Source organism: Pyrgilauda ruficollis, unplaced genomic scaffold (genome assembly GCF_017590135.1).
Source record: "Pyrgilauda ruficollis isolate IOZ18807 unplaced genomic scaffold, ASM1759013v1 scaffold51, whole genome shotgun sequence".
In the NCBI taxonomy this organism is placed as follows: Eukaryota; Metazoa; Chordata; class Aves; order Passeriformes; family Passeridae; genus Pyrgilauda; species Pyrgilauda ruficollis.
Genome location: NW_024526711.1, coordinates 2713389 through 2736987, shown reverse-complemented (window position 1 = coordinate 2736987; position 23599 = coordinate 2713389). Strand labels below are relative to the sequence as shown.

Genomic DNA, 23599 nt, shown 5'->3' with positions numbered 1-23599 from the left:
GGATCTTCATAGCAGTCTAAGTAACCAGCTTTTTCTGCGGCTGTATCAAAATGAATTTTTTCCCTCAATTCTGCAAATCAAGGAACATTTATTTATAAAGCTGCAACACTGCCATCCTCATTTTCAAATATGCATGTGTTTTTTAGGCAGAATGGCAGTGCTTATGCAGGCATCACCTGGCTGCAAACAGAAAGTACTGTAGTGTGGAAGTGTTACTAGTTCATTAGATCTGCACTTAGGCCTCCTCCCAAGTTTTTTTACTTTTTCTTCCATGTGTAAAGAATATTTCTGTGAAGGTCTCTTTAGAAAGTCCCTGACTTGTAAAAACTTGAGACCATTGAAGTTCAGTTCTCAAATGTGTATTATCAGGCTTTGCTTTTTTAAAAGTTTTAATATACTCATGTTTAAATTTGGGTATAACATAGTATTGAAATTATTTTAATCTATTTTGTTGATTTTCTTTAATAAATCAACAAAATATATTAAATCAATTTTCTTTAATAATATTTCTTTAATAATATAATAATTTATTTGTTGTTTTGTGTTTCTTGCAGGATACTGTCAACCATTTACTACTGATCTTCATTGATGATAGTCCAGTGAGTACTGGCAAAGTTAAAACAGTGGTATTTTGATCACCCATGAAAGAAGCTTTCTTACCCAGTTGTCATTTTTTTCTGCAGCCTGAGATAGCAACTGAGCCTACTTCTTCATTGGTTCCATTCCTTCAGAAATTTGCCGAGCCAAGAAATAAAAAGCCATCTGTAAGCAAAGGCAACATTTACTTCCTTTCCTGTTTTGAATAAGTATTTTACTTTACCTGCTGATTTTGTTCTACAGCTCTTTGCGTTATTTATGTACTGACTGAAAGTTTGAAAGTTGGCTGACTGCATTTTTAACCTACTCAGGTACTGAAACTGGAGCTAAAGGAGATCAGAGATCAACAGGACCTTTTATTTAGGTTTATGAACTTCCTGAAACAGGAAGGGGCTGTCCATGTGTTGCAGTTCTGCTTGGCTGTGGGTAAGATTACAGACGTGTGCTGATGTTACTTGATGGTATGGAAATCATTCTAATGGAACCCTGCAATTTGCATTTGGGTAATTTAGGAAGAAAAAATCATTCATATGCTTAGAACAACCTCATGAATTTATCCTTTCTGTGATAAGGAATAATTTCTTCTAATTGCAATATATTTTTAGTAATAACTTTATGAACAGATTTGAATTATAGTTAATAAGAAGGCAGCTGCCTTATTACCTTGGATTTTGACATGTCTTATGTTTCTTTTAATTTTGAAGTTTTGCAAACTACCTACTGCAAAATGAGTTGATGCTGTAGGGTTCTTCAAAATGTTGTTTGCCAAGTTGATCAAGAATTGCTTTTTTCTTTCCTTTATTTCTCAGAGGAATTCAATGACCGAATTTTGAGACCAGAACTATCAGATACTGAAAAAATGTCTCTTCATGACGAAGTACAGAAAATTTATAAAACCTACTGTTTGGATGAAAGCATTGACAAGATTAGATTTGACCCTTTCATTGTGGAAGAGATTCAAAGAAGTAAGTTGGAATTCGAAAGGAATAATGTACATTGGAATTTAAACAACATTTTCTAATAAAGTGAAAAGAAATTTTGCTGAATACCATCAGACATTTTTTTGCCAGTTTTAAAAATTATTTCCATGTTATATTTTGCTTAATCCTTTTTTTGTCAATTTATTTCTATTTTTTATTTATAAAACTTAGAGTAGCTTGCAAAATAGTCACAAACTCTGACCAGGAGAAAACATGAACTATGAGCTATTTATATGCCTGTATGTATATCTCTCTGTATTAATACTTAAATTTTTTTTGAATAGTTGCTGAAGGTCCATATAAGGATGTTGTGAAACTCCAAACTATGCGGTGTCTTTTTGAAGCTTATGAGCACGTCCTTTCTCTGCTCGAGAATGTTTTTACTCCCATGTTCTGTCACAGTGATGAGGTAAGCATGAAAGATTGGAAGAGTAGTCTTAAAAGTGAGATGGTATTTTTTTAGGATACTCTATTTACAATAGTCACATGTATGTGGAACTGAAAAATATGGCTTCATTTTCCAACTCAGTTGACATTCTAGAGCTGGACCATTCTCACTAGGAAAATAAAATTTATTCTAGTCCAACACATCATCACAGAATAAAAGGAAAACTTCATGTTTTTGATGTAACAATTTGTGTATATCACAGCTATTACAAAATCCTCTCCACCCCATCTTTATGATTGCAAATTTGATGCAAAAGTCATCTGCCTGATAGATGTAGAACTCAGTCTCCTTATTTACTTTTAAGAATATAATGGTATTTAAAGATACAAAAGTTGTATTTAGGTTTTTTCAGCATTATGCATTCCTGCAGCTAAAAGTCTGGTGTTTGTTTTCAAGAAGATCTCTCAATGCAATTTAAAAAGTATTTAAGATTGTTGAGTGGTTGGGTTGTAAATGCCAACCTTAAGAATTCCCCACACTGAGTTGACTTTATCTGCCTAAGGCCTTCTAGTAGGGCACACTTTAATCACAGGGGTGAGTCTGAATTCATGTTCCTTTCAGAAGTTATGTGTGTAAGTCAGGTTGTGTGTTAAGCTTCTTGCATTCATTTGAGACAGGATATATTGATTTGTCCTAGTAGTGGGTACTTGCCTTATTTGGCATTATTAAAAAGAACATTTCTCAAAAATGGTTTTGATGGTCATCTCTCACATGATAGCTATAATGCTTCAAATGCTTGATTTCTTAACAAGGAGGAGACGTGGATTTTGGTGCTTAATTTAATTTTTATTTCTGCTTTGTGGTTTTAATCTCATGATTATGTAAGGTTAAGTAAGTAGTCCTAGTCTAATGCATTGATTATTGTATGGTCTGTCCTTTTCCACATTAAAATTCTAACTGCTAGATTATGGTCAGTTTGGCTTTTCCTTCAGTTCTCATTTCCTAAATTTTGCAATGTTGTTGCACAGTAGCCTTTACCTCAGTTAATCCAGTGTTTCCTTTGATACCTTATTTTGTCTGCTACAGTACTTCAGACACCTTTTAAGAGGAGCAGAGTCACCAACCCGCAACTCGAAGTTTAACAGGTAGGCATGATAGAACTTTTAAGTGGTTTTCTTTGGTTTTTAATTAAAAACATCAAAATATTAAAGTGTAAGAATATAGCTATTGCCTGATATTAATTTCACTAGATTTTTAGCTCTACTTTTTTGTTTTTAAATGGACAAATTACATACTAAAGTAGTGTTATACAAGACATCTCTTCTCTTGAAGTATTTTACATTCAAGAATTCAGAATGTGATTTAGACCTCAACATTTGAGAAGAGGGAAGGAAAAAAAAATAGCCAGTGAGAATAAGATTATGTGAAAATAAAGTGGTGATGTAATTGATTGTGTATATGTAATACTATTTTAGTGGTGCCAAGCTGTGTCTTCTTGGATTTCAGATGTTACAGGCACAGTGTGCCCTATGCCAAACCAACCTGGTTATTTGATGGGAATCTCCTCTTACTGTGACAAGGAGGGTTTGCCACTTCTCCTAGATGAAATGTGTTTTCTGTTCCTCAACTCCATTGCAGAAATGCAGCATCAGAAGCCTTGTTTCTGGGCTTGGGCCAGAACTTATAGTCCAGACCTCCTTCAGGCTCCTTACAGCCTGTGGAGGAGAAGAGCCTCTCTTGTGGTGGGGAAGGGTGATCTTCCAGTGTGGGCTTGAGCTGGGTTGATAAACCTTGAGGTCTCAGAATTTCTTATGTTTCACTTTATGTTGGATGGCTCTGGCAGGTGTGGAGTAGCCCAACTGAATTTCTTTTATGGCGTGGCCAAAAGAACGGAAACATCAGTGAGACAGTCTTTAATATGGATAGGCTTTCTTTCTTGATATGAAGTAAGTTCCATGGTACTGTGGAAAATGCTAATGCTTGTCCTCCTCTAGAGGAGTAACACTGATTAATTTAACCTTTTCTGCTTTCATTAGAGTTACACCTGACAGTAAACTCCTGTTTCACAGCCTACTGTGACATTTGTATTACTGGCACCTACCTTTCTTCCCTGCTCCTGTTCTTCAAAAATGGGATGATTGTTCTCTATTATGTCTCCATGGGTGACATCTTTTATGTAGTCTTTGTAGTTTTTGTAGGTCCAGGACTGGAGCTTTGGTGTAGTGCTGTCTCATAGTGGTGCTGGCAAGCTTCTAGAAGTGTCTTAACAAAGAGGCATGGGATGAAGGCAGCTAGCCCAAACTGGATTCCTTTCCTGCATATTACTCCATGTAGGATGACCTTAAAGACACTTCAGCTTCTGTTGAAGATGGCTCTGGGGTTTCACCTAGACCTTTAAATCTGCCTTCTGGTTTCTTCCCCCGAATTGTTCATGTCAGGGGTTGGAAGTATTCTGTCATACTCATCTTAAATCTAGTTAAAATATGAGAACATGTAGGTCACCTCTTCAGTGCTTTACTTTTAGAAACAGAAAGGGGGAAGTTACAGGCCATTACTGTCTGGAGTTTTTGAAATGCATCTCTGGCTACAAAATAAACAAATTTTGCTTGGCGGCTGTTGCAGCGTATTCTCAAACAGCATCCATAGCTTTTACTGAAAATGCATCTGCTTTACATTTTAGAACAATTTGAATGCTCTCAGTATATATGCTGATTTCCAGTGCAAGATACAGTGTGTTCCAGAATTGGTGCCTCAGTGATTATTTCCATGAAACAGAGATCCTGTCTTGCAAGTAGTTTGCCTGTTGCTTTGGAGTTTCCCTCTGCAGAATTGTGTACAGTCACTTCCAAGAGGGTGGGGAAAAATCAGGGTTTCTCACAAAATTATTCCAGATGTTATTCCATATATTTTGTCCTTCCTTCTCTTTCTTATTCTGGCATTACTTCCAATTGGAAGTAATTACATGCAAAGAGATGCGTTTTGCTTCCCATATTTTTGTTGTGCTTTGCTATGGGTACTGTGTATGTATTGCTTAGGTACTGCTGGCTAAAAAATCAGATCAAGAAGTAGGTATGAAATCCCAGTGGAACGTGCATGAGGGTAATGTGTTGAAATATTTCCCTTATTGCAAGACAAGAAAATCACAATTTCTAGAAAATTTAGGCAGAAAGATAGGAAGAAGTGATATCTGTGTAATTTTTGGTTTGGATCACTTCTTTGAACTGTACAGAATAATCATAGCTTTTTGCAGACAGGACAAATAATGTGCTCTGAAAACTGCAGAGACAATTAGTGAGCAGTGCCAAGGGTTTCTGGAGTGTAAAGAAGTCACATTGAGGATATTCTGACAACTTGATAACTATGGTTATCATAAGTTCTAACTCTGTAACTGATGTTTTTAACCTAATATTTAATGTGTGTGGCCTATGGTAACTGATGCTTCGAGTTCTAGTTCTGTCAACTTAATTTGGGTAGTGTGGAAGAGACAACGAGAATTCTCTCTCCCTCTCTCACGTTTAAGTATTTTTACTACATTACTACATTACTTAAATGTAGTCTGTGTTGGAAGTCTCAACAAAGAAAGAAAAGCTGTTATGTAGTATGAATTCCCAGATTTCTGGATTTCTGTATATTGGTCTCGATTTTCTGCATGCAAGAACCACTAATAGAAATAGACACATCCTGGTCTCTCATATTAAAATAGCAGTGAAATTAAATAATTTTTTTTTAATTAAAGGACCATTTAGAAAAGATACTAACAATTTCAGGGAGTGGTTAGGAGAAAAACCCTTGGATTAAGTCTGTGAGAAGTTCTATGTAATAGTCATCATAATTTCTAATCTGCTAGGTTATGTTTCCACTTTTACAGTTTACACAGCCAAAGGCAGTGTAAGATGTCTTACAATCAGATCCTTCTGTAAAAGAAACTCTCAAATTTTAATGGTTTTGTCTCATGTTAGTTTGTCCAGAATTCAGTAGCTCCAATGAATTAAAATCCTGTGTGTGGTGACAGTGTTTATAGTTAATTCATTTAAACATCTTGATTGGAATTACCAGGTTGATGTCTGAGGCATTGGTTCTATGTACCAGGTTAGGTAGAATGTCAAAAATGTGTTGCAGTTCTTAAAATATGTGAAATACAAATTTAAAAAATTTAATAGTGGGTCTTACTATACCTAATACATATATTATACTGTATTATATATGTATATACTATTCTAATACAGAGGAAGAGAGAGCATGTATTATTACACAAAGTGAGGCCACAGCTTTTTCATTGTATCGGTCAAATTAACTTGATTCCTACATGACTTCTGAATATAGCTAATAGGAAAAGTTAGCTGGCTATTTGGCACTACAGATAATGCTAAGAATGAAAGTTGTGGTTGCTTGTCCTGTAAGTTTCAATAACTGATGGTTCAAATTCAAAGGCTAGGCTTGTGATGATGATATTAGTAGATACTGTTCACTTTCTTGGGATTCTAGGTCAGGAATTCCTAATTGTACTGCCTCTTTTCTTAACCCATGATGATGGTCAAAGCTTGTTCAGTTTTGCTGGGATAGGTCAGGCATGTTTGGTTAGGGTTCTTTTGTTGTTTTGCTTTATTTTGATTTCCTGCTGGGCTCTGAGGTAATTGATTTGCCTGTTGTTGCAGAAGTAGCCTGAGTTTGGATGACTTACGGTAAGTCTATCTAACACTCAGTAAATGTTGTGTGTTAGTTACGCTGCATCTCTCATGACTTCATCATACAGCCTTTATAATTGTAATTAACTGCTCATTCTATTTGTAAAAGACATGAATGTCTTCTCTGGTCTGAGGTGCATTTCTCCTCACAAAAAGCTTTACTCCCCGTGTTCTTTTCACAAGTGTTTAGAAATTGCTTAATTACTAATTTCACATGTTTGCATTACATTAATATTGTTTGCTATACATTAACACTTCACTGTTAACAGTCTGTCTGTCGTCATTTGTTTTGAAATGCATTTCCAGAGCTTGAAACATTTTTTTTTTTTTACTTGTGACTGGTAGCTGTTCCAAAATTTCCTTTACTCCATGTCACATTGTTATCCACTTATGTGCTTGTTTTGTCTTGCAAGCCGTGTCTGGAGTGATCATTGTCTAACATCACTTGCAAATATAACCATTTTATGATTTTTAAGCACTCAAACCCAACAGTTGCCCAAATTAGTTATTTCTGCAGCTTCTCTTGTGACTGTTACAGGTTTGATGACAGCATATGTTATTTTTTTATAATTTGCTGTAGGTAGTATGTGACCGCTCATTAAGGCCTTAGTAGCTGTCCAGTGGTTTGTTTTATCATTATTCATGCCTCTTAAATACATGGTATCCAAACTCAGAAAACAATCTTTTCCTCATGTACTTTTCCTTAGAATTTAACAGAGGATAAGTATGACATAGTTTGCTCATATTAGTCTTGAGGGGAAATTTTTCAACTTAATTTTTCAGGTTAAGAATCAAGGTAATTAGATGCTTTTATTTTGAGCTATAACTTGCTTGATTGTTAAGCAATAAGGAGTTCTTGAGTTATAAATGCAGCTCATTGATTTTCAAGTGCAGCAGTATGTGTTCAGCGTTTCTCCTGACAGTGTGTAGGGAGTTTAGTCAGCCAGAGGAAATGGTACTATGACTTCACATGCATGTTAATATCTGCCTTGTCTGATCTGTACAACTGGTCTGGTCCTTCTTGACCCAGAGAGGCTCACAGCATCATTCTTCAGCTGCACAGCCCTGGCTCATCCCCTGCCAAGGTCTGTTCAGTGCACTGAATGAGGCAAGCATCCTGTGGGAAAATGATTTTGCAACTATCCATGACTGACGAATGCCACAGTGCACAGTGGACTTCTTCAGTCTGCAATTCCTTGTTATAGAGTAAACAATAATGGTAATTTTTTTAATGTTAGGTATGTGTTCCTTTTGGAATGTTTGGAAAAAAAAAAGTGTTCCAAGCTCTTGTTGTCACATTATTCTTCAGGAATGTTGGAGCCTGTAGACTCTGCACAGAGGGCCCTCCTGAGAAAGCAACTATAGAATGATGGTCTAATAATGCTATTATATGGATTAGCACTAGAGGGAGTGGGTTATTTTTCCAAAATTTTTGGATGTATGTGTATTTGTTGACAGGTCTTAAAAAAAAATCTTGTCTCTGCTCTAAACCGTTTACTTTCTGTCATCTTTGGTCCTTCATGTCTTGAACCTGCCCCTATCCTAGTCCCATCTTTCCTTCTGCCTAGTCTCAAGGTCTTCTATTTCTGCTTAACCAGTGAATCTGTTAGATTTTCATCATGATACCTTTTGTATATGTTTTTTAATTGCTCCATTTCTTTGAAATGTCAAGTCATTCTGTTGTCAGTGCATCCATCTTTGCTAACATGCACACATTTCTTTTCCATCCTCATCTAATGTGATTTGTGATAAGGATTTTTGCCAAACCAGTCCTGTGTTCTCTCCATATGTTGTGGAGAGTGTCTGTGTACCCTCTCATTCACTGGTGTTTGTTCCGAATTTGTCACTTCCTGTGAAGAGATTCCCATCCTAGTTTGTGACTTTATACTTGTCCAGTTCAGTGATTGCTTTTTATTCATGTGGTATAAATCTTTGTGCTGTGTGTTGGGGCTGGAAGGGTTGGTTCCTAGCTGCCAGGTTGAGTTCTGGTTGCATACAGCTCACTACAGGCACAGGTGAATGCTGCCTTCACCTGGAGCATGCTCAGTGTGAGGAAGAACTGCTTTGAGACTGGAGTCCTCCTATCAAATCACCGACCTTGTGCAAATCAATGTTTTTGCGCAAACTCTTGAGAACTGCACCAGTTTTCAGAGGAATGATGAAAACTCCCTTCAAGGTTAAGCCAGAGGTCTGAAATAATCAGCCTTCCAGAATAGCTAGTTTTGTCTGATTGAGGTTTGTATTTTCTAGCCCAGTGTTGAAGCACATGAAGATTCAGGTAAGGTCCCCTATGTGAAACAGCTCAGTTCAGCACAGTAACATGTAGGAGAAGTTGTCCAAGAATGGAGTAAAATTGTTAAAATACAGATTTAGACCGCAAGCAGCCAAGCAACCTTGTCATTGCATAGACGAGATAATTAAGATAGATGGTGCCAGTATGCTTTGGAGCTGATGATTAGATGAGATAGAAAAAGCAAAAAATTGGGAAAAACAGTGGGTTATTTACGCAACTTGAGTCATGTACACAGTCTGTGTAAGATTATAAACAGGAAGGTTATTAGCAACATGCACGTGCATGCTTGGAGTCAGCAGCTGGTGTTGTCTGCATGGTTTCATGAATGATGAAAATGCTTTACCTGCTGATTGCTGCAGTTCTCTTTGTAATCCCTTCCAGAAGTCAATAGTTTCTTGTTTTAAAGGAAAAAGAAACGGGATTTTTTTTGTCCTCCAAAGTACTAGTTGTACATCTAATATCAGTCTCTAAATTTCTTTTGAATGTTTGATTGTGAAATTCACTGTATTGTTTTTAAACTTGTCTCTCAACTGTATATATTGAATCACCATAAGGAACCTCAGGCAAATTCTATATTCAGCAGAAACATTTTTCTTTCCAAAATTGCTAGCATTTCTATGCAAGAAGTAATCTTCAGTGTCAGGACTCGTGTAAGGGCATAAGAATAATAAAAAATCCATTCTGTCAGTGAGGAGTGTGCTTGCTGCCCAAGTATTTTTTTTAGTCCCATACCTGGTTTGTTGGCTTTCGGACGCTTTGTCATAAGTGGCGAGACTTTAAAAACTCTTCAACTTTCAGTCAGACTGGCTCTTCAAGCCAGGATTCCTCAGTTGCATCTGTTTTCTCTCATGCTGTGTCTTGCTCTTTGCACGTTCCTTTTATCTGTCTCTACTGCTTAAAAACTGAGATCTGTCTTGAATGATATGTGCTTGTAAAATTCCATTTAAAAAAAGCATCTACACTTGGTAGAAGGATAAATATTTAAATACAAGTACAAGGAAAAGGACGAAGTTAATGACCTACTTGATGTGCATGCCTGTAGCAATAGCACAGTTTCTGCTGTCAAAACAAAGTTGTTTTACCTACCTAATTGTTTATTCTGTGTCATGAATTACTAGGATACTATTGTGAGAGTTTACTTGTGTTTAAGCATATGGAATCCTGTCTGTCTTAAAAAGTGTAATCAAGAAATTTTGCAGATTGATCAGGGAACAGATATACCATAAATGAATTTTAACTAAGTGGAACTGTAAATATGTTGGATCCCTGTTTATAGAGTTGTTTCTCTTATCTGCAAATAGTGTGCAATGGCCTATTGAGCAGCTGTGTAATAATATGCTTTGTGTTGTGTACTGTGGCTTCTGTAATCCTAGGACCACACAGAAGAGAGGAGAATCATTTGGAATCAGCAAAATAGGGAACAAAATAAAAGGTGTATTCAAGAGTTCTGCAATGGAAGGAGCTATGTTGCCTAACTATAACTTAAACGAAGGAGAAGATGATTTTGTGAGTAAAACCATTTAATTTTACGTGAAGTCTTTGTTGGACTTAGATTTATTTTTTTTTCGCCTTTGCTCATTTGAAATTGTTAAATTTCTGCTTTCTTCACTGCACAGTTTTCATGTGCTGGCTTCTGATTAAGTTGCCTTATCTTCCCTGTATTCATTCACAAGCCAAGGTCACATCCCCAGTTTCTGTGCTTCTGAGCATTGTTTTCGTACAGAGAAACACCAAAAGTAGCAGTGTCAGATATTTTTATAAACAATGACTTTTTCTCCAATTCTGGGTAGTAAAGCGTGCACAAGACTGCATGCATGGCTCTTCATCTGCAGCATGCCACAAGACCTTAAAACCATAAATAACATCGCGTAGAAATCACTGTCACGTTGGTCTGTGATGCAGCATTCTCTCTATCAATCAGGAGCCAGTAGTCCTTTCTCATTTGTCTTGGATGTCTCCCTGAGTTAATGTTTTTCTTCCATGCTAAACAGTCATGAATAGAGCCAATGGTAGAATTTACTGCATGGGATGTTGTTACCTGAACCACAGTTGGGGGCCGAATGGAAAATTTGAAAAAGGAAAGAGGAGGGAATTGGTTTGAAGCAGAGGTAGACTGTACCAATTAAAACAGAGCTGGAGATCTCTGTTTGAATCCTTTCAGATTGAAGAAGGTGTTATGGTGATGGAAGATGATTCTCCTGAGGAGGCTGTTACCACCCCAAATACACCCCGCAACCTTGCTGCATGGAAAATCAGCATCCCATACGTTGATTTTTTTGATGATCCCTCCTTGGAAAGAAAAGACAGAAAGGAGAGAATTCCTGTATTCTGCATTGATGTAGAGAGAAATGATAGAAGCGCAGGTACGCAGTGTTGCACATCAATGAAGTGTCATTCTAAAGGGAACTCAAAATATTCTAGTGTGCTGTGTGCAGGTGTGTTTTGTATATGTGTTCTACTGATTTCAAAATAATGGCTTGAAAGTTCTGAGGAAATGAATTTGAGAGATAAATGATCACATTTAGCATTTGCTAGTTGAGAACTGACTCCTCAGCATGAATCAGTTCTATTTAGACTTCATGCCAAAGTTTGAAATGTTCTCTTTCCAAAAATACTTATCTTAAAATTTGTATTAATAAACACCTGTCATATTTTTTTTCCATCCACTTTGAACTTTGGAATAATGAACAACAAATATTTTTTTATATAACCTTAAAATTAGTTCTTAGGAAATGAAAATGTTTTGCTTATTGGAAACCATCCTGGCGTGCAGTTAGTTTACCAGAATCTGGATAGCAATACATCCATAGGGAGTGGGTGGAAACAGCATCATCCTAAGGCTGCTGGGATTTGTCTTAGTGAGACTAATACTTCCACAATAAGCTGAAAGTATTTAAGAGGCATTTAGTGATATCTTTAGTGATAGGATTAAGAATCATCAGCCTTCAAGTTGGTGGTGCAGAGAACTGTATTCAGCAAGTACTGTTTCTGTAAATCATTTGGTTCAATGTTGGAAAGTAGATCTAATGTAGTCAGCCATCATAAATGTTGAGATTATGCAGGACTCCATTGTTTAGATTGTAGTGATCCCATAGATGATAATTTCCTTGCTAGTACCGTGTCTGTCTACCAGTTATGCATTTTACTGTAACATTGAAAGTACCTTGAGGTTTTTGTTACTACAACAGGGGGCTAATGTCATTGAGGTTTTTTTTGTGATAATCAGCATATGTTTGCTGTTGTTAATTTGTCTCCCAGGTGACATAAAACCTGGTTTATTTTTAACTTTTTTTCTCCAGTTGGACATGAACCTGAGCACTGGTCTGTCTACAGGAGGTATCTTGAATTCTACGTGCTTGAATCAAAACTTACAGAATTTCATGGTACGTTCTCTGTCATTTGGAAAGCTATTTTCCCCTGCTGTGATTATTATTCATTACTTAGATTAAATTTAAAATAATAAAATCAGTGTTTACTGCACTACAAGAACAGTTCAAACTCCTTGATATCTTTACTAGGTACATTTCCTGATGCTCAGCTTCCCTCAAAGAGGATCATTGGCCCCAAGAACTATGAGTTCTTAAAATCCAAGAGAGAGGAGTTTCAGGAATATCTGCAGGTATCAAACAAACATTTGGAGCAAAGAATATTTTTAAACTAATAAAAGAATATCTGGGGTTTTTTGTTTGTTTGTTTCCAAGTAACTTTATATTTACAGAAAGGGTTCAAGTGGGCAGTGTTAAAGTTTCACATGACTGAAAACAGAAATCTCATGCAAATGACGATATCTGTGGCAGTATAATACTTTTTGAATAACTTTTTGCTATACAGAAACAGATTTTTAAAGGTTAGTTTTAAAGTACTTACACCTCCTTTGTTCCTTCTGTTTCAAAGAAACTTCTGCAACATCCAGAACTAAGTAACAGCCAGCTTTTAGCTGACTTCCTATCCCCTAATGGAGGAGAGACTCAGTTTCTTGATAAAATGTTGCCTGATGTGAATCTTGGTATGTAATATGCTGCTTGTTTATGCTGACAAATAGTAATGCTGTGGATGCTGTGATTGAATTCTGTGATTCTGTGATTGACAGTAATAATGATTAGATGACTCTTGTGGATGTACGAAATAAGGACTGTGCTCCTTCACAGCCCCTAAAATTATAGCTCAGCAAGGAAGGTATGCTGATACTTCTTCCTTGAAGAAAAAAGACATTTTGAAGTTTTGGAAGCAATTGCTTCAGTGGCTTTTGAGTTTTTGTGTCGGCAAGAAAGATAAGGTTTCTCTTAATAAATTGCATAGTTCAAGAAAATTTACAGTATTGTCACAAGTCAAATCTGCATGTGTCTCTCATTGTTTGCAGATGAGATGGCATGAACACTTACAAAACTATCTTTGGATTTTATTGATTAAACTCCTCCTATTTTTTTATTCTGAAAACTCCAGTATTTGATATTTCTAGTATTAGCTGGTGTTAAGATCTTTCCTAAAATGAGCTACTTAACAGAATCTGTGTGTGTGATACAGGCAGGTCAAATGGAAATTCAGAAGTTCTAATGTCTAATGACAGTAGTTCACAATAAATCAAAAAAGTTGACTGTAGTGTGACTTGGCTGCAGCGTAGCTGTCCCAGAATAGTGGGCCTGAGCTGGTCAGGTCATCCTCATGGCCATTCTGTCTCCATGTCCTGTGCCACTTGTGGCTGTGGTCCCAGAGAGCCTGTCCGAGCTGCGCCACTGCAGCTCCTGGTCACGGTGTGGTCCTGCTGGGGCAGCCCTTCTCTTGGTCTGCTTCATGAGTTGTTGAGTGAGATTTCTGTTCTGAGCCTCGAGCCAAAAGGTTTTGGTTTTGTTTCAGGTCTCCTTTCTAGATCCAACTGTACATCCTTATAAAAGCTTATAATTATGGTGTTTACTCTAATACATTTCCTATCTGAGACAGTGCTTCACTTCCATAAAGAGCATTATAACAAGTCTTGGCATTTTGGTCGGGCTTTTTGTGAGGATGAGAGTTTTTATTATTATCATTTGATCATTGTACATACTTTCCGATGTAAATTCCATATTTAATGACATGTAGATAAGAAAAATGTTACTGTAATTGTAGTGCTTAAAATAAAACTAGTCCTAGACACTTTCATTTTTCAGCATTCAAAGTTACTGTGCCATATCCTGATAGCCTTATCAGGACACAAGAGCTGATCTTTAAGGCCACAGCTGTATCCTGTCCAGTTTAGAAAATTCAGCTCGCCAGGGTTTTTGAGGCTGGGTCTCCCCAGAATCTCTCCAGATTTGCTGATTTTTTCACAGGAAGAGGAGAATCTGAGTTATCTTAATTTCTTCTGTGATAAGTGTTTATGCTTCTGTGAGTAACTTAAATAGAAGGAATTTTGTCTCTACTGGTGTTGAAGCAGTACTACTGTTACAGTGTTAGAGCTATTTATGGTTAAACTCTGGAAGAATTAAGAGGTAGAACTATAGTACTTTATTGTGGGGTTTTTAAAAAGTATTCAGATTAATAATCTGTATATTTCCAAGTATATTTTCTTGAAAAGTAGTAATCACTAGGTTGCAAGCTGGTTTTGTGCAAGACTGTTTTCATAGGGTTTTGTGCCAAATCAAAAAAAAAAAAACCCAAGCAGATTTTTAAAAATTATTGTATTTTCAGATGACTACTAGACAATGAGTGCATAAAATCTAGCAGACCAAAATGTCTTTCAAATCAGACAGTAATAACAGAAAATGTTTGTTTGTTTCTAATTGTAGGTAAAATCATAAAATCTGTTCCAGGAAAGCTGATGAAAGAGGTGAGTAAGTCTTTCAGGTTGCCAATATCTTAACTTCATTAGCTAATTTTATGAGATGACTGAGTTACAGGCTAATCAAAACTTTGTTTGAAAAATCTTCTTTTTTTGTTGCTTTTGTTTTCACTTTCCCATAATTATGCAAGTGACAAGTCACTAATTTTTTTTTTCAGAAAGGTCAGCATTTGGAGCCATTCATCATGAATTTTATTAACTCCTGTGAATCTCCCAAGCCTAAACCGAGCAGGCCTGAACTTACCATTCTGAGTCCCACTTCTGAAAATAACAAGAAGGTACAGTAAGTCACGTTCCTTTCCCATTTTACAGAAGTGGGGAAGACTGACCACACATTTTCTCTCACACTAGGGAGCTGTCTTAGAGCTCATTAACTAAAATTACTTCAGATGAAGCCAAGCTGGAAAATGCTGTCTAGGAATGCAGACACGGAGGGTGTTCAGTCCAAAGGCCAGACCAAAGGTAGACTGGAGTAACACACTTTCCTGCTCCCCAGATACATGTGGCATAGACTTGAGCTGTTCAATTCTGCACTTTCACTTCTGTTGTGAGACATGACATCTTTGTGCAGATGTGTAGCCTTCCAGTTCCTGAGGGAAGCCTGCAAGAAGGATGGAGTGAGACTTTAAGAGCATTTAGTGACAGGACAAGGGGAAAAGGAACTGAGAGTAGGTTTAGATTAGATATTAGGAAAAAATGTGTAACTGTGAGGGTGGTGAGGTGCTGGAACAGATTGCTCATAGAGGTTGTGGATTCCTCATTCCTGGAAGCATTTAGGGCCAGACTGGATGGAGCTCTGGGCAGCCTGGTCTAGTGGAAGGTGTCCCTGCCCACGGCAGAGGGTTGGGACTAGATAGTCTTTGAGGTCCTTTCCAAGCCAGTCCATTCTGTGATTCTGTGCAGTAACTGCTGTGCAGCAGCAAGGCACCTACCTCACTTCTGGTGAAGGAGGGGAATGCCAAAGGTCTGTTCCAGGACAGTGTGAGCTGCCTGCATGGAGTCCACATGGGCATCTGGCAGGCAGCCAAAGGTTAGCGCTTCCCGAGTGCCCATTTGGGAGAAGAGCATGTTATCTCAGAGCAAGAAAGTTCTTCAGATTTTTGGTAAATGGTGGTCGATTTCCACCTTACGCTTGTATTGTCACCGTGTTATCATGTGTCTTTTCTGGCACAGGTCTGTTTATTTCAGTTTCAGCATGCTGGACTGTGCTGAAATGACAAGGCATGATCCCTGGTGCTGCCATGAGTGGGGTGCCTGCAGGCTCCCTCTTCCTCAGCAGGTTGAATAAGAAATGCCTGAAGGTCTGTCTGGGCAGGGCCAGTCAGAAATGTGCCTAATGCTTTGACAGATCTGCGTGCTCCTTCCTTTTGAGTGTTCCTGGGGTGTGTGTATGTTTGTGTGGTCTAAATATTGGTGGAAAGATTTCTGTTTAAAAATGCACTATGAAAGTGGGTAGTCAACCCCAATATAACCAGGAGCAATTGGATTTCATTCTGTATCAGATCCACTAGAAATAAGAGTTACCAACCTGCCTGGTTAAAAAAACTCAAATGAACAAAAAAACCTCTGCTTTCCCCTCCTAGGGGTACTAGCAGGATTTCTGGCCATGTTTCTGTTCTGAAGGTTCTGTTCATCTTCTGAACATATTTTTGTCAGTCTTGCTATAATAGGTCAGGACTTCTCAGCTGATGCAGACTTTGCAAAATATGCCAATAAAGGCGTTGTTCTGCTGGCTTGTGATGGCCTGCCAACAGCAATAAAAGCTGTTTTTGGAACACCAGCAGTATAATAAATGTTTTTGAGTAGCTACTTGGAGGAAGACGTGGTCACTTAAACTGATTGATATGATTCAGACACTACATAAAATCTTTCTTCTTATTCTTTTGGTATCCTCTGTACTTTTTAAATAAGCAGGAAGAACAGGAGAGAGGTTTATGCCTCTGGCTGTAGATAATGTTCATAGTCATGGTATTGTTTTTGTATAGTTCACACCTGTGCTGGAATGTATGGGTGTATGTTTGCATATGCACTGACCGTTGAGTAACTTTTTTTTTCTGTGAGGCACTTCATGTGAGCATTCATGCTTCCTTTGCTTGCTTTTCCCAATAAGGCATGATAGCCTATTGTACAAGGGAATTACTTTGGTCTTTTTTCTTAATACAGGCCTTTTATCTTTCACTGACTTCAAGAACTTGCCTACCATTATTAATCAATACTAATTCATGGAATTTCCTCATTGTAAGCCTTTTAAGAATATTTCATGGTTATAATCATAATTACTGTTTAATCTTAAAGGTACAAATAATGACAGCATTGAGGTTTGTAGTGTTAGTCTAAATATTAACATGCACGGAAACATCTAAAGCAAAATCCTGTGCTTATCTGAATTGTGAGTATAATCTCAACTTCTGTGCTAGATAACCAGTTGTGTGTTTTTCACTTGAATTTCTTCTGAGCCAAGATACTGGAAAGTGTAAAACATGGAAGTAGAGGTCTAATGCCACTTTGTATTATGGCTGCTGCAGAGCATTGTAGATTGCATTCTGAAATACTTTCAGTGTGTCTCTGATCCAGGAACCATTACTGTTTAAAGTGCAGCACAGATCATCTGTGTATGGGGGTACAGTCAGCATTCAGAGGATGCTGCTTCTGGTTTGGGGTGAAAGAGGAAATACCACTTGAAAGTCAAGAAGCTTTGCCCTAATCTGGCCTTCATGTTTGATTTTTTGATAGGTTACCTACCAGATTGCTGTTAGTGATTTAGTTTGGCCTCCAGACACTGAACCTGTGTCTACGTTGCGCAATGAGCTGCTTTGAGTTGGCTCAGTATGTATCACCTTTGTCAGCTTGTGAGGTATATCTAAAAAATAAAGGAGGCTCTTGTTGAAGTTACAATACTACAGCTAAGGTTTTTCTGCTATTCTGGTTTCAGTATTGTGGAGGATGTAGACTTTAGTTTGTATGGAGTTTTTTAAGCAACCTGCCAGGGATGTTTCCATAAAGTAGCTGTGAATAATTATGTGTTCTTTTTAGGCTTGTTACATTCCTGGATACCAGTCATCCACCAGTGCATTAGCTATATTTGCCTTTCTGTGTAATTTATGTAATAACTTGGTGTTGTTTAGTTTGAGTGAATCTTGTGAAGGTAATACCAGCAGCTCAGCACTTAACAAAAGAGAGGGCCTGATGGAGTACAGGTCAAAAACCTGACTCTTGCCAGATGTCCTGATGTAATTTTTCCTAAGAGTGCAAAGCATTCTGTTTAAGGGACTTGTGTGATGTTGTGATTTGCATGTTTTTAGCTTTATTTATTTTGGGGAGAATTGCAGTACAGAAAGTGAACCATATATAAGCAAATTACTTCCTGTTCCGTGGAACTAATGTTATTTTGGGAGTGGTAAAAAAACCTCTCTGAGTGGCAATCACCTCAGCCTAGGCAATTCTGTGATTATGTTGCATTTGCTTCTAGTTCTAGGATTTTTTTTTTAGAGCCCTGGCATAAACTTTTGAACTTTCTTTTCATAATATAGAGTATCTGGTATAAATCCTATTTTATATCTAGATTAACTATTTTGGGGGCAAGTCAATTTAAAATAAACTGTTAGTATGGATTGCTAGATATTAAACATGGAAAGCATTACGATTTAGATCCTGATTTTTCCTTTCCCTCTTTTAGGATTCACAGACTTGGGGGCAGGGGAGGCAAGGACTGCTACCTAGGTGGTTTGGGACCCCTTTTGGTGTTCAGGGAAAAGGCTCTTGGAGTTTTGCAAGAATTAGAGTATCTTTTCGGAAAGAGCCAAAGGCAAGGAAATAAAGGGATCACGGAGGAAGGTGATGACATAAGAGAATAGAAGGCTAAAGGAATATAACTGAGAAATGAGATAAATGGAAAGAAACTGAAATGTTAGTTCATGAAGATTTTACTATAAATAGTTAAACTGGCAGGGGAAAAAGGCATTTCTCTGTGTAAAAAACTTGTATATTTTGTCTAGAAACCATTGTATTTATTTCAAAGTGGAAGCCAACAAGAACTTCTGGGAGTACTTTGATGTTGTAGGCTTCCCTTGTGATTTAAGACAGACAAAGTCTGTATCCTCTTAGCCCCTCATTTAAGGGATCCATAAGGATGGATCAAGGAAATCAGAGCCTATGACAAAAATCTAGATGCATACAATCATATAATTGTTTAGGTTGGAAGAAGGTGGTGGGAGCAGAAAAGCTCATGAATTAATGTTCCAGTGCTGATTTGTTCTGAACCCAGGTATTTTGGTTGTTGTGTATCTTGGCAGCATGTGATGTGCTCTTTATCGGAAAGTGAAGGATTTGAAAAGCAAAACCAGAAACAATTAAACAAATCAACGCCCCTGATCAGTTCTTTGGAAGCTCTGGAAAGAAGCTGCTTCTATAAAAAGAAACCAAATAACTGGTGGCTATCCTTTTGCCTTTGAATGCAGTGGTTTCAGTCTTTTGTTTCTGTTTTTAGCTTTTTAATGATCTGTTCAAGAATAATGCAAACCGGTCTGAGAATACAGAGAGACGACAAAATCAGAACTACTTCCTGGAAATGATGACTGTAGAAGGAGTCTATGACTACTTAATGTATGTTGGTAAGAAGTGATTTCTCTTAATTATTCATATACTTCATGACAAATATGAAGTTCACAGTCTCTGGTAAGAAATGAAATCCTATTGTAGCAGTCATACATAACTCAACACTTTCAAGCTTATACACAACTTAGTGACATGGTCATTCCTTAGAAGACTTTATTTTGGTGCTAAAATGTCATTTATCATTCATCACTGCTTAGTTGCTTTGTTATGTCTCCATCTTTCTGCATCTCAGTAGTATGAGCTTATCAGAGTAGGTCTCATCCCTTTTCTCAGGTCTACCTAGGCTGCTGATAGATTCTGGGAATTGGAATTGTTAAATTAATGTAAATAGCTAAAGGAAGTATTTGATAAGCACTGTGGAGAATACTGATATTTTCAGTGCTGCACTAACAAAACTGAAATATTTTTTCCTTGCTTGCAATCTTTTTTTTTTCTTTTCTTTTGAATAAATCATTCCTTTATCATGAACATTAGGAGACCCTCATGTATGTTACTACTCATTGATGTTGCTGTGACTTTGCAGGTAGGGTAGTTTTCCACATTCCTGACTGGCTGCATCATCTCTTGATGGGAGGAAGAATTCTCTTCAAAAACACGTTGGAATTGTACACAGACTATTACTTGCATAACAAGTTAGAGCAGCTGTTTGAGGAGCACCGGTTGGTTTCTCTGATAACACTACTGAGAGGTCAGTAATAGTTACATCTTTGATGAGAAAATACTGCTTAAATCTGGTGTATGAAATCCCTTCAGTGAAGTTTCTGAGTGCTAAACTTTGCAATGCTGACTAACACTGGTGGAGTATTAAAAATCAAGTGGGCCTGGACTAACTTCAAAGCTTGTTGTGGAAAGATGTTAAGCCACCTATGTTGTCTGTCAGTGATGATTACAGAAAGTATTATGAATAATAAATTGCTTGGTTGTGCAAAGAACAAGAAAAACAGAATAAAGTGGTTTAGTTCATCAATGCAAATGTTTCATGAAGTTGTCAAGTTACTTCACTTGAGTACTACATCAGTCTTTTATTGTTAATTTTGTTTTATTGTTAATTTTTGGGTTCCCTTTGTTGTGGTCGGCTCTTGAGAGGGCTTGAGTGTTCCTGACCTTCAAATAAGGGAAGAGGAGAGCGACTAAAAAAAATTTTAAATTACCTCACAACTGTAAAATATTACGTGACTGGAGTCTGATCCAAACACTGCATCTGGCCAGAACTCTGGAGTCAGGACAGCTCTGTCCTTATCAAACCAAAAATAAAGCTTGTGAAAGGCAAAAAAGGAGAGCCTAAAACCAAAACTGAGCAGCTGGTATTTCAGATGAATAGCAATCCTTGCTTTCTCATTCATAAATTTAGGTAAATTTGAAGTTTTGACAGTTCCAATCAGTGTTTTAGCACAAGGTGTAAATACTGCTTATAGTTTTGAAAGCATAAGGGAAATGGTGATTAAGGATCACAAACCTTAATAACCTAAAATGGAATTGATCCAAACTTTAAAGGGAATTCTTCAAACTTTGACAAGAATGGAAACAAATTGTGAAAAGATGATTGTCCTTCAAACAGGAAGGGTATTCTGGATTTGATCGGGCTAATGTAAGCAAAAAGTATGATCTGACAAGACTAGAATTCCCTTCTAATCAACAAAATACAGAGAAGAAGTTCAGTTTTGAAGCCACAATCTAAAACATATTTCTGTGTCAGTGATGTGTAGCTGCCTAAAGATACATTTTTTTTCCATGTGTCCTTGCTGCAGATGCTGTGTTCTGTGAGAACACTGAGCCTCGCTCTCTCCAGGACAAACAGAAACGAGCAAAGCAGACTTTTGAAGAAATGATGAGATACATTCCAGGTTCTGTATTCCATGACTGCCTCTATGAGTGTGGTTAATTGTTCAAGCACATATTTAACCCAAATACAGTCACACTGTCTTTCCAAATCAAATAATACTTGGGCTGCTGAGATTTGAGTTGACTGGAATACCAGGTGTAAAAACCCAACAGTTGAGTTTCTTCATTTAAGTGTTACTGAATAAAGTTGCAGCATAATGATTAATAAACATGGTGATGGAATCAAGAGCTTTACACATGTACTTAGTACCATAATTTTTCATCTTTTGAATGTTCCTATGGTTTGTACTTTATCCAGATGAAAACTGTGTTAAAAAAAGGCGCATCATTAAGCTGGAAGGTACATCTGAGTTGTCCTCACACTGTGTAAACTAGGAAAGAGGGGCCCATTTAATTGAAAGTAATTTTTTAAAAACCACTTGTGGTTTATTAAACAGTGCATTAGAACAAAACATTGATATTATAAAAAGTTTAGTAATTATTTTGGTGTGGAGCCCTGAAGGAAAGGGAAGAGAAAAGGATGAACCCAGAAGTGTGGGGTTTTTTTCCATTTACCATTTGAGACAGAAAAAAAATTGAACTCTAATTTAAACTTTTTTTCTTATTAATTAATCAAGTTCTGTAACTGCATAAAGCTGCTTTGCAGCACTTGCTCATGACTTATGTATTTGTTTTTGGAATTTGGTCCAGATTTAATAGGCAAGTGCCTTGGGGAAGAGGCTAAATACGAAGGCATCAGGCTTCTGTTTGATGGACTGCAGCAACCAGTGCTCAACAAACAGGTAACTCATAATGTGTGACAAACCTGCCTCCTGGCACAGGATTTACTAAAATGAATGTTTGATATAGCAGAGTAGTGGGCTCTTACTCAGAATTAAGGAAAAAAAAAAAAAAAGCAGTAGTTTTGCCTTGTAGTGTCCTTAATTTTCTGTATTTTCTTTTAGTTAACATATGTTCTGCTGGACATTGGGATTCAAGAACTCTTTCCAGAGCTGAGTAAGGTATGTGCTAACTCCATTTTTCAAGCTGCTGCTGAGTCTGGTCACTGGTGCATTTTTGCTGTTGTTATTACTAATATTCTTAATTTTGGAGGAAATTACATGTTTTCCAGTATGTTGAAATAATTGAAATCTGGATTACATTTTGGCTAATTAGCTCTTTCCAAATCAGCTCAAGCCCATTTGTTTAGCATGCAGCAAGTCTGAGTTGCCTTTCAGGAGACTTGGACAGATCAACCAGCAGTTGGGATCTCTGTGCCTTTGATTGATTTGTCTCCACTCTATTTTATTAATTTTCCAATTTAGGAAGGGAATTCTGCGTGCAAAGCTCAGGTGAAGCTGCAGCATTTTTCTTGAGAATATCTGGCAGGAGGATTTCTTACCTCTAATTTGGTCACTGCAATGTTAACTTCAGCTATTCAAATAAAGGAGAAAGAATTTGCAAAGAGAAGTGGCTATATAAATGCATATCATTAGGTTGGGATGTTTGATATGTATTCTTGTGTATATCAAACCTTGACAGATTTTTGCATAGCAATTTTACAGTTTGGTCTTCATGGCAAGCAGGAAATACCTGCTAGTTACCTAGTAAAAAACAAAACCCCAAACAAATTTTAAAAACCCCCTCTCTAACAATAAATGTTCATTGTATGAGCCCTGTGCCTGAGAACTGTGGAGTGCCAGCAATGATTTGTTTTGCATGACAAACAGAAACAAATACGAGATCTTGGAACAAGCCGGGACACTTGCATAGTTTTCAGTGAAATGAGGCTGGCTCAGCAAGTCTGACCTACTTTGTGCTTCAGCTCTGTAGCTGCCCTCCTCCAGCCAGTGCTCAGACAGCTGACCAAGGCAACAAGGAAGTAGCCTGGGAACTTGAGTGCAGAAAAAAAGATCTGACTTAGCCCTGTTATTTTACTCAGCTGGACTGGTTTTGTATCTCAGCAGCTAATTATATATATTTATTGTAACACTGGATTTCTGCAGTTGATTGTGGAAAAAATGAGTGGCATTTAAATAGTCTTTAAAGCACCAGTCAGGCCCAGAGGGTGGTGATTGATGGAATGAAGTCTAGTTGGAGGCAGGCCAGTAACGAGGGAGTTATCCAAGGGGTCAGTTGTGGCTCCAGTCCTGTTTAACATCCTCATTAATGATCTGGATGATGGGACAGAGTGCAAGGCCTGATGATGACACAAAACTGGGAGGGGTGGCTGATACACCAGAGGATGCTACCTTCCAAAGGGACCTAAACAGGCTGGAGAAATAGACTGGCAGGAACCTCATGAACTTCAAAAAAGGGAAGTGCAAAGTCCTGATCCTGGGGAAGAACAGCCCCAGGTGCTAGGATGGGCTGGGGGCCAGCTAGCTGGACAGACACAAAGTTGAA

At 37.5% G+C, this 23599-nt stretch overlaps 1 protein-coding gene across 8 annotated transcripts in view; it reads left to right on the top strand.

The window, feature by feature from the left end:
* The window catches only part of SNX14 (sorting nexin 14), a 42245-nt gene extending 19696 nt beyond the window's left edge, over positions 1-22549 (top strand). For 2 of the 8 annotated variants that reach the window (XM_041480333.1, XM_041480339.1), the window contains 19 exons: positions 555-599; positions 684-764; positions 909-1023; positions 1407-1562; positions 1862-1986; positions 3052-3110; positions 6621-6647; positions 10317-10449; positions 11105-11306; positions 12243-12326; positions 12462-12562; positions 12838-12949; positions 14706-14746; positions 14917-15036; positions 19245-19368; positions 19896-20060; positions 21121-21216; positions 21905-21996; positions 22159-22544. In XM_041480333.1, coding sequence (XP_041336267.1) covers positions 555-599; positions 684-764; positions 909-1023; positions 1407-1562; positions 1862-1986; positions 3052-3110; positions 6621-6647; positions 10317-10449; positions 11105-11306; positions 12243-12326; positions 12462-12562; positions 12838-12949; positions 14706-14746; positions 14917-15036; positions 19245-19368; positions 19896-20060; positions 21121-21216; positions 21905-21996; positions 22159-22338 — 2058 coding nt within the window. In that variant the 3' untranslated portion in view covers positions 22339-22544. Of the gene's footprint in view, positions 1-554; positions 600-683; positions 765-908; positions 1024-1406; positions 1563-1861; positions 1987-3051; positions 3111-6620; positions 6648-10316; positions 10450-11104; positions 11307-12242; positions 12327-12461; positions 12563-12837; positions 12950-14705; positions 14747-14916; positions 15037-19244; positions 19369-19895; positions 20061-21120; positions 21217-21904; positions 21997-22158 lie in introns of those variants that run through there. The other 6 variants (XM_041480334.1, XM_041480337.1, XM_041480338.1 and 3 more) reach the window with 6 other exon arrangements.
* The last annotated feature ends 1050 nt before the right edge of the window (positions 22550-23599 follow it).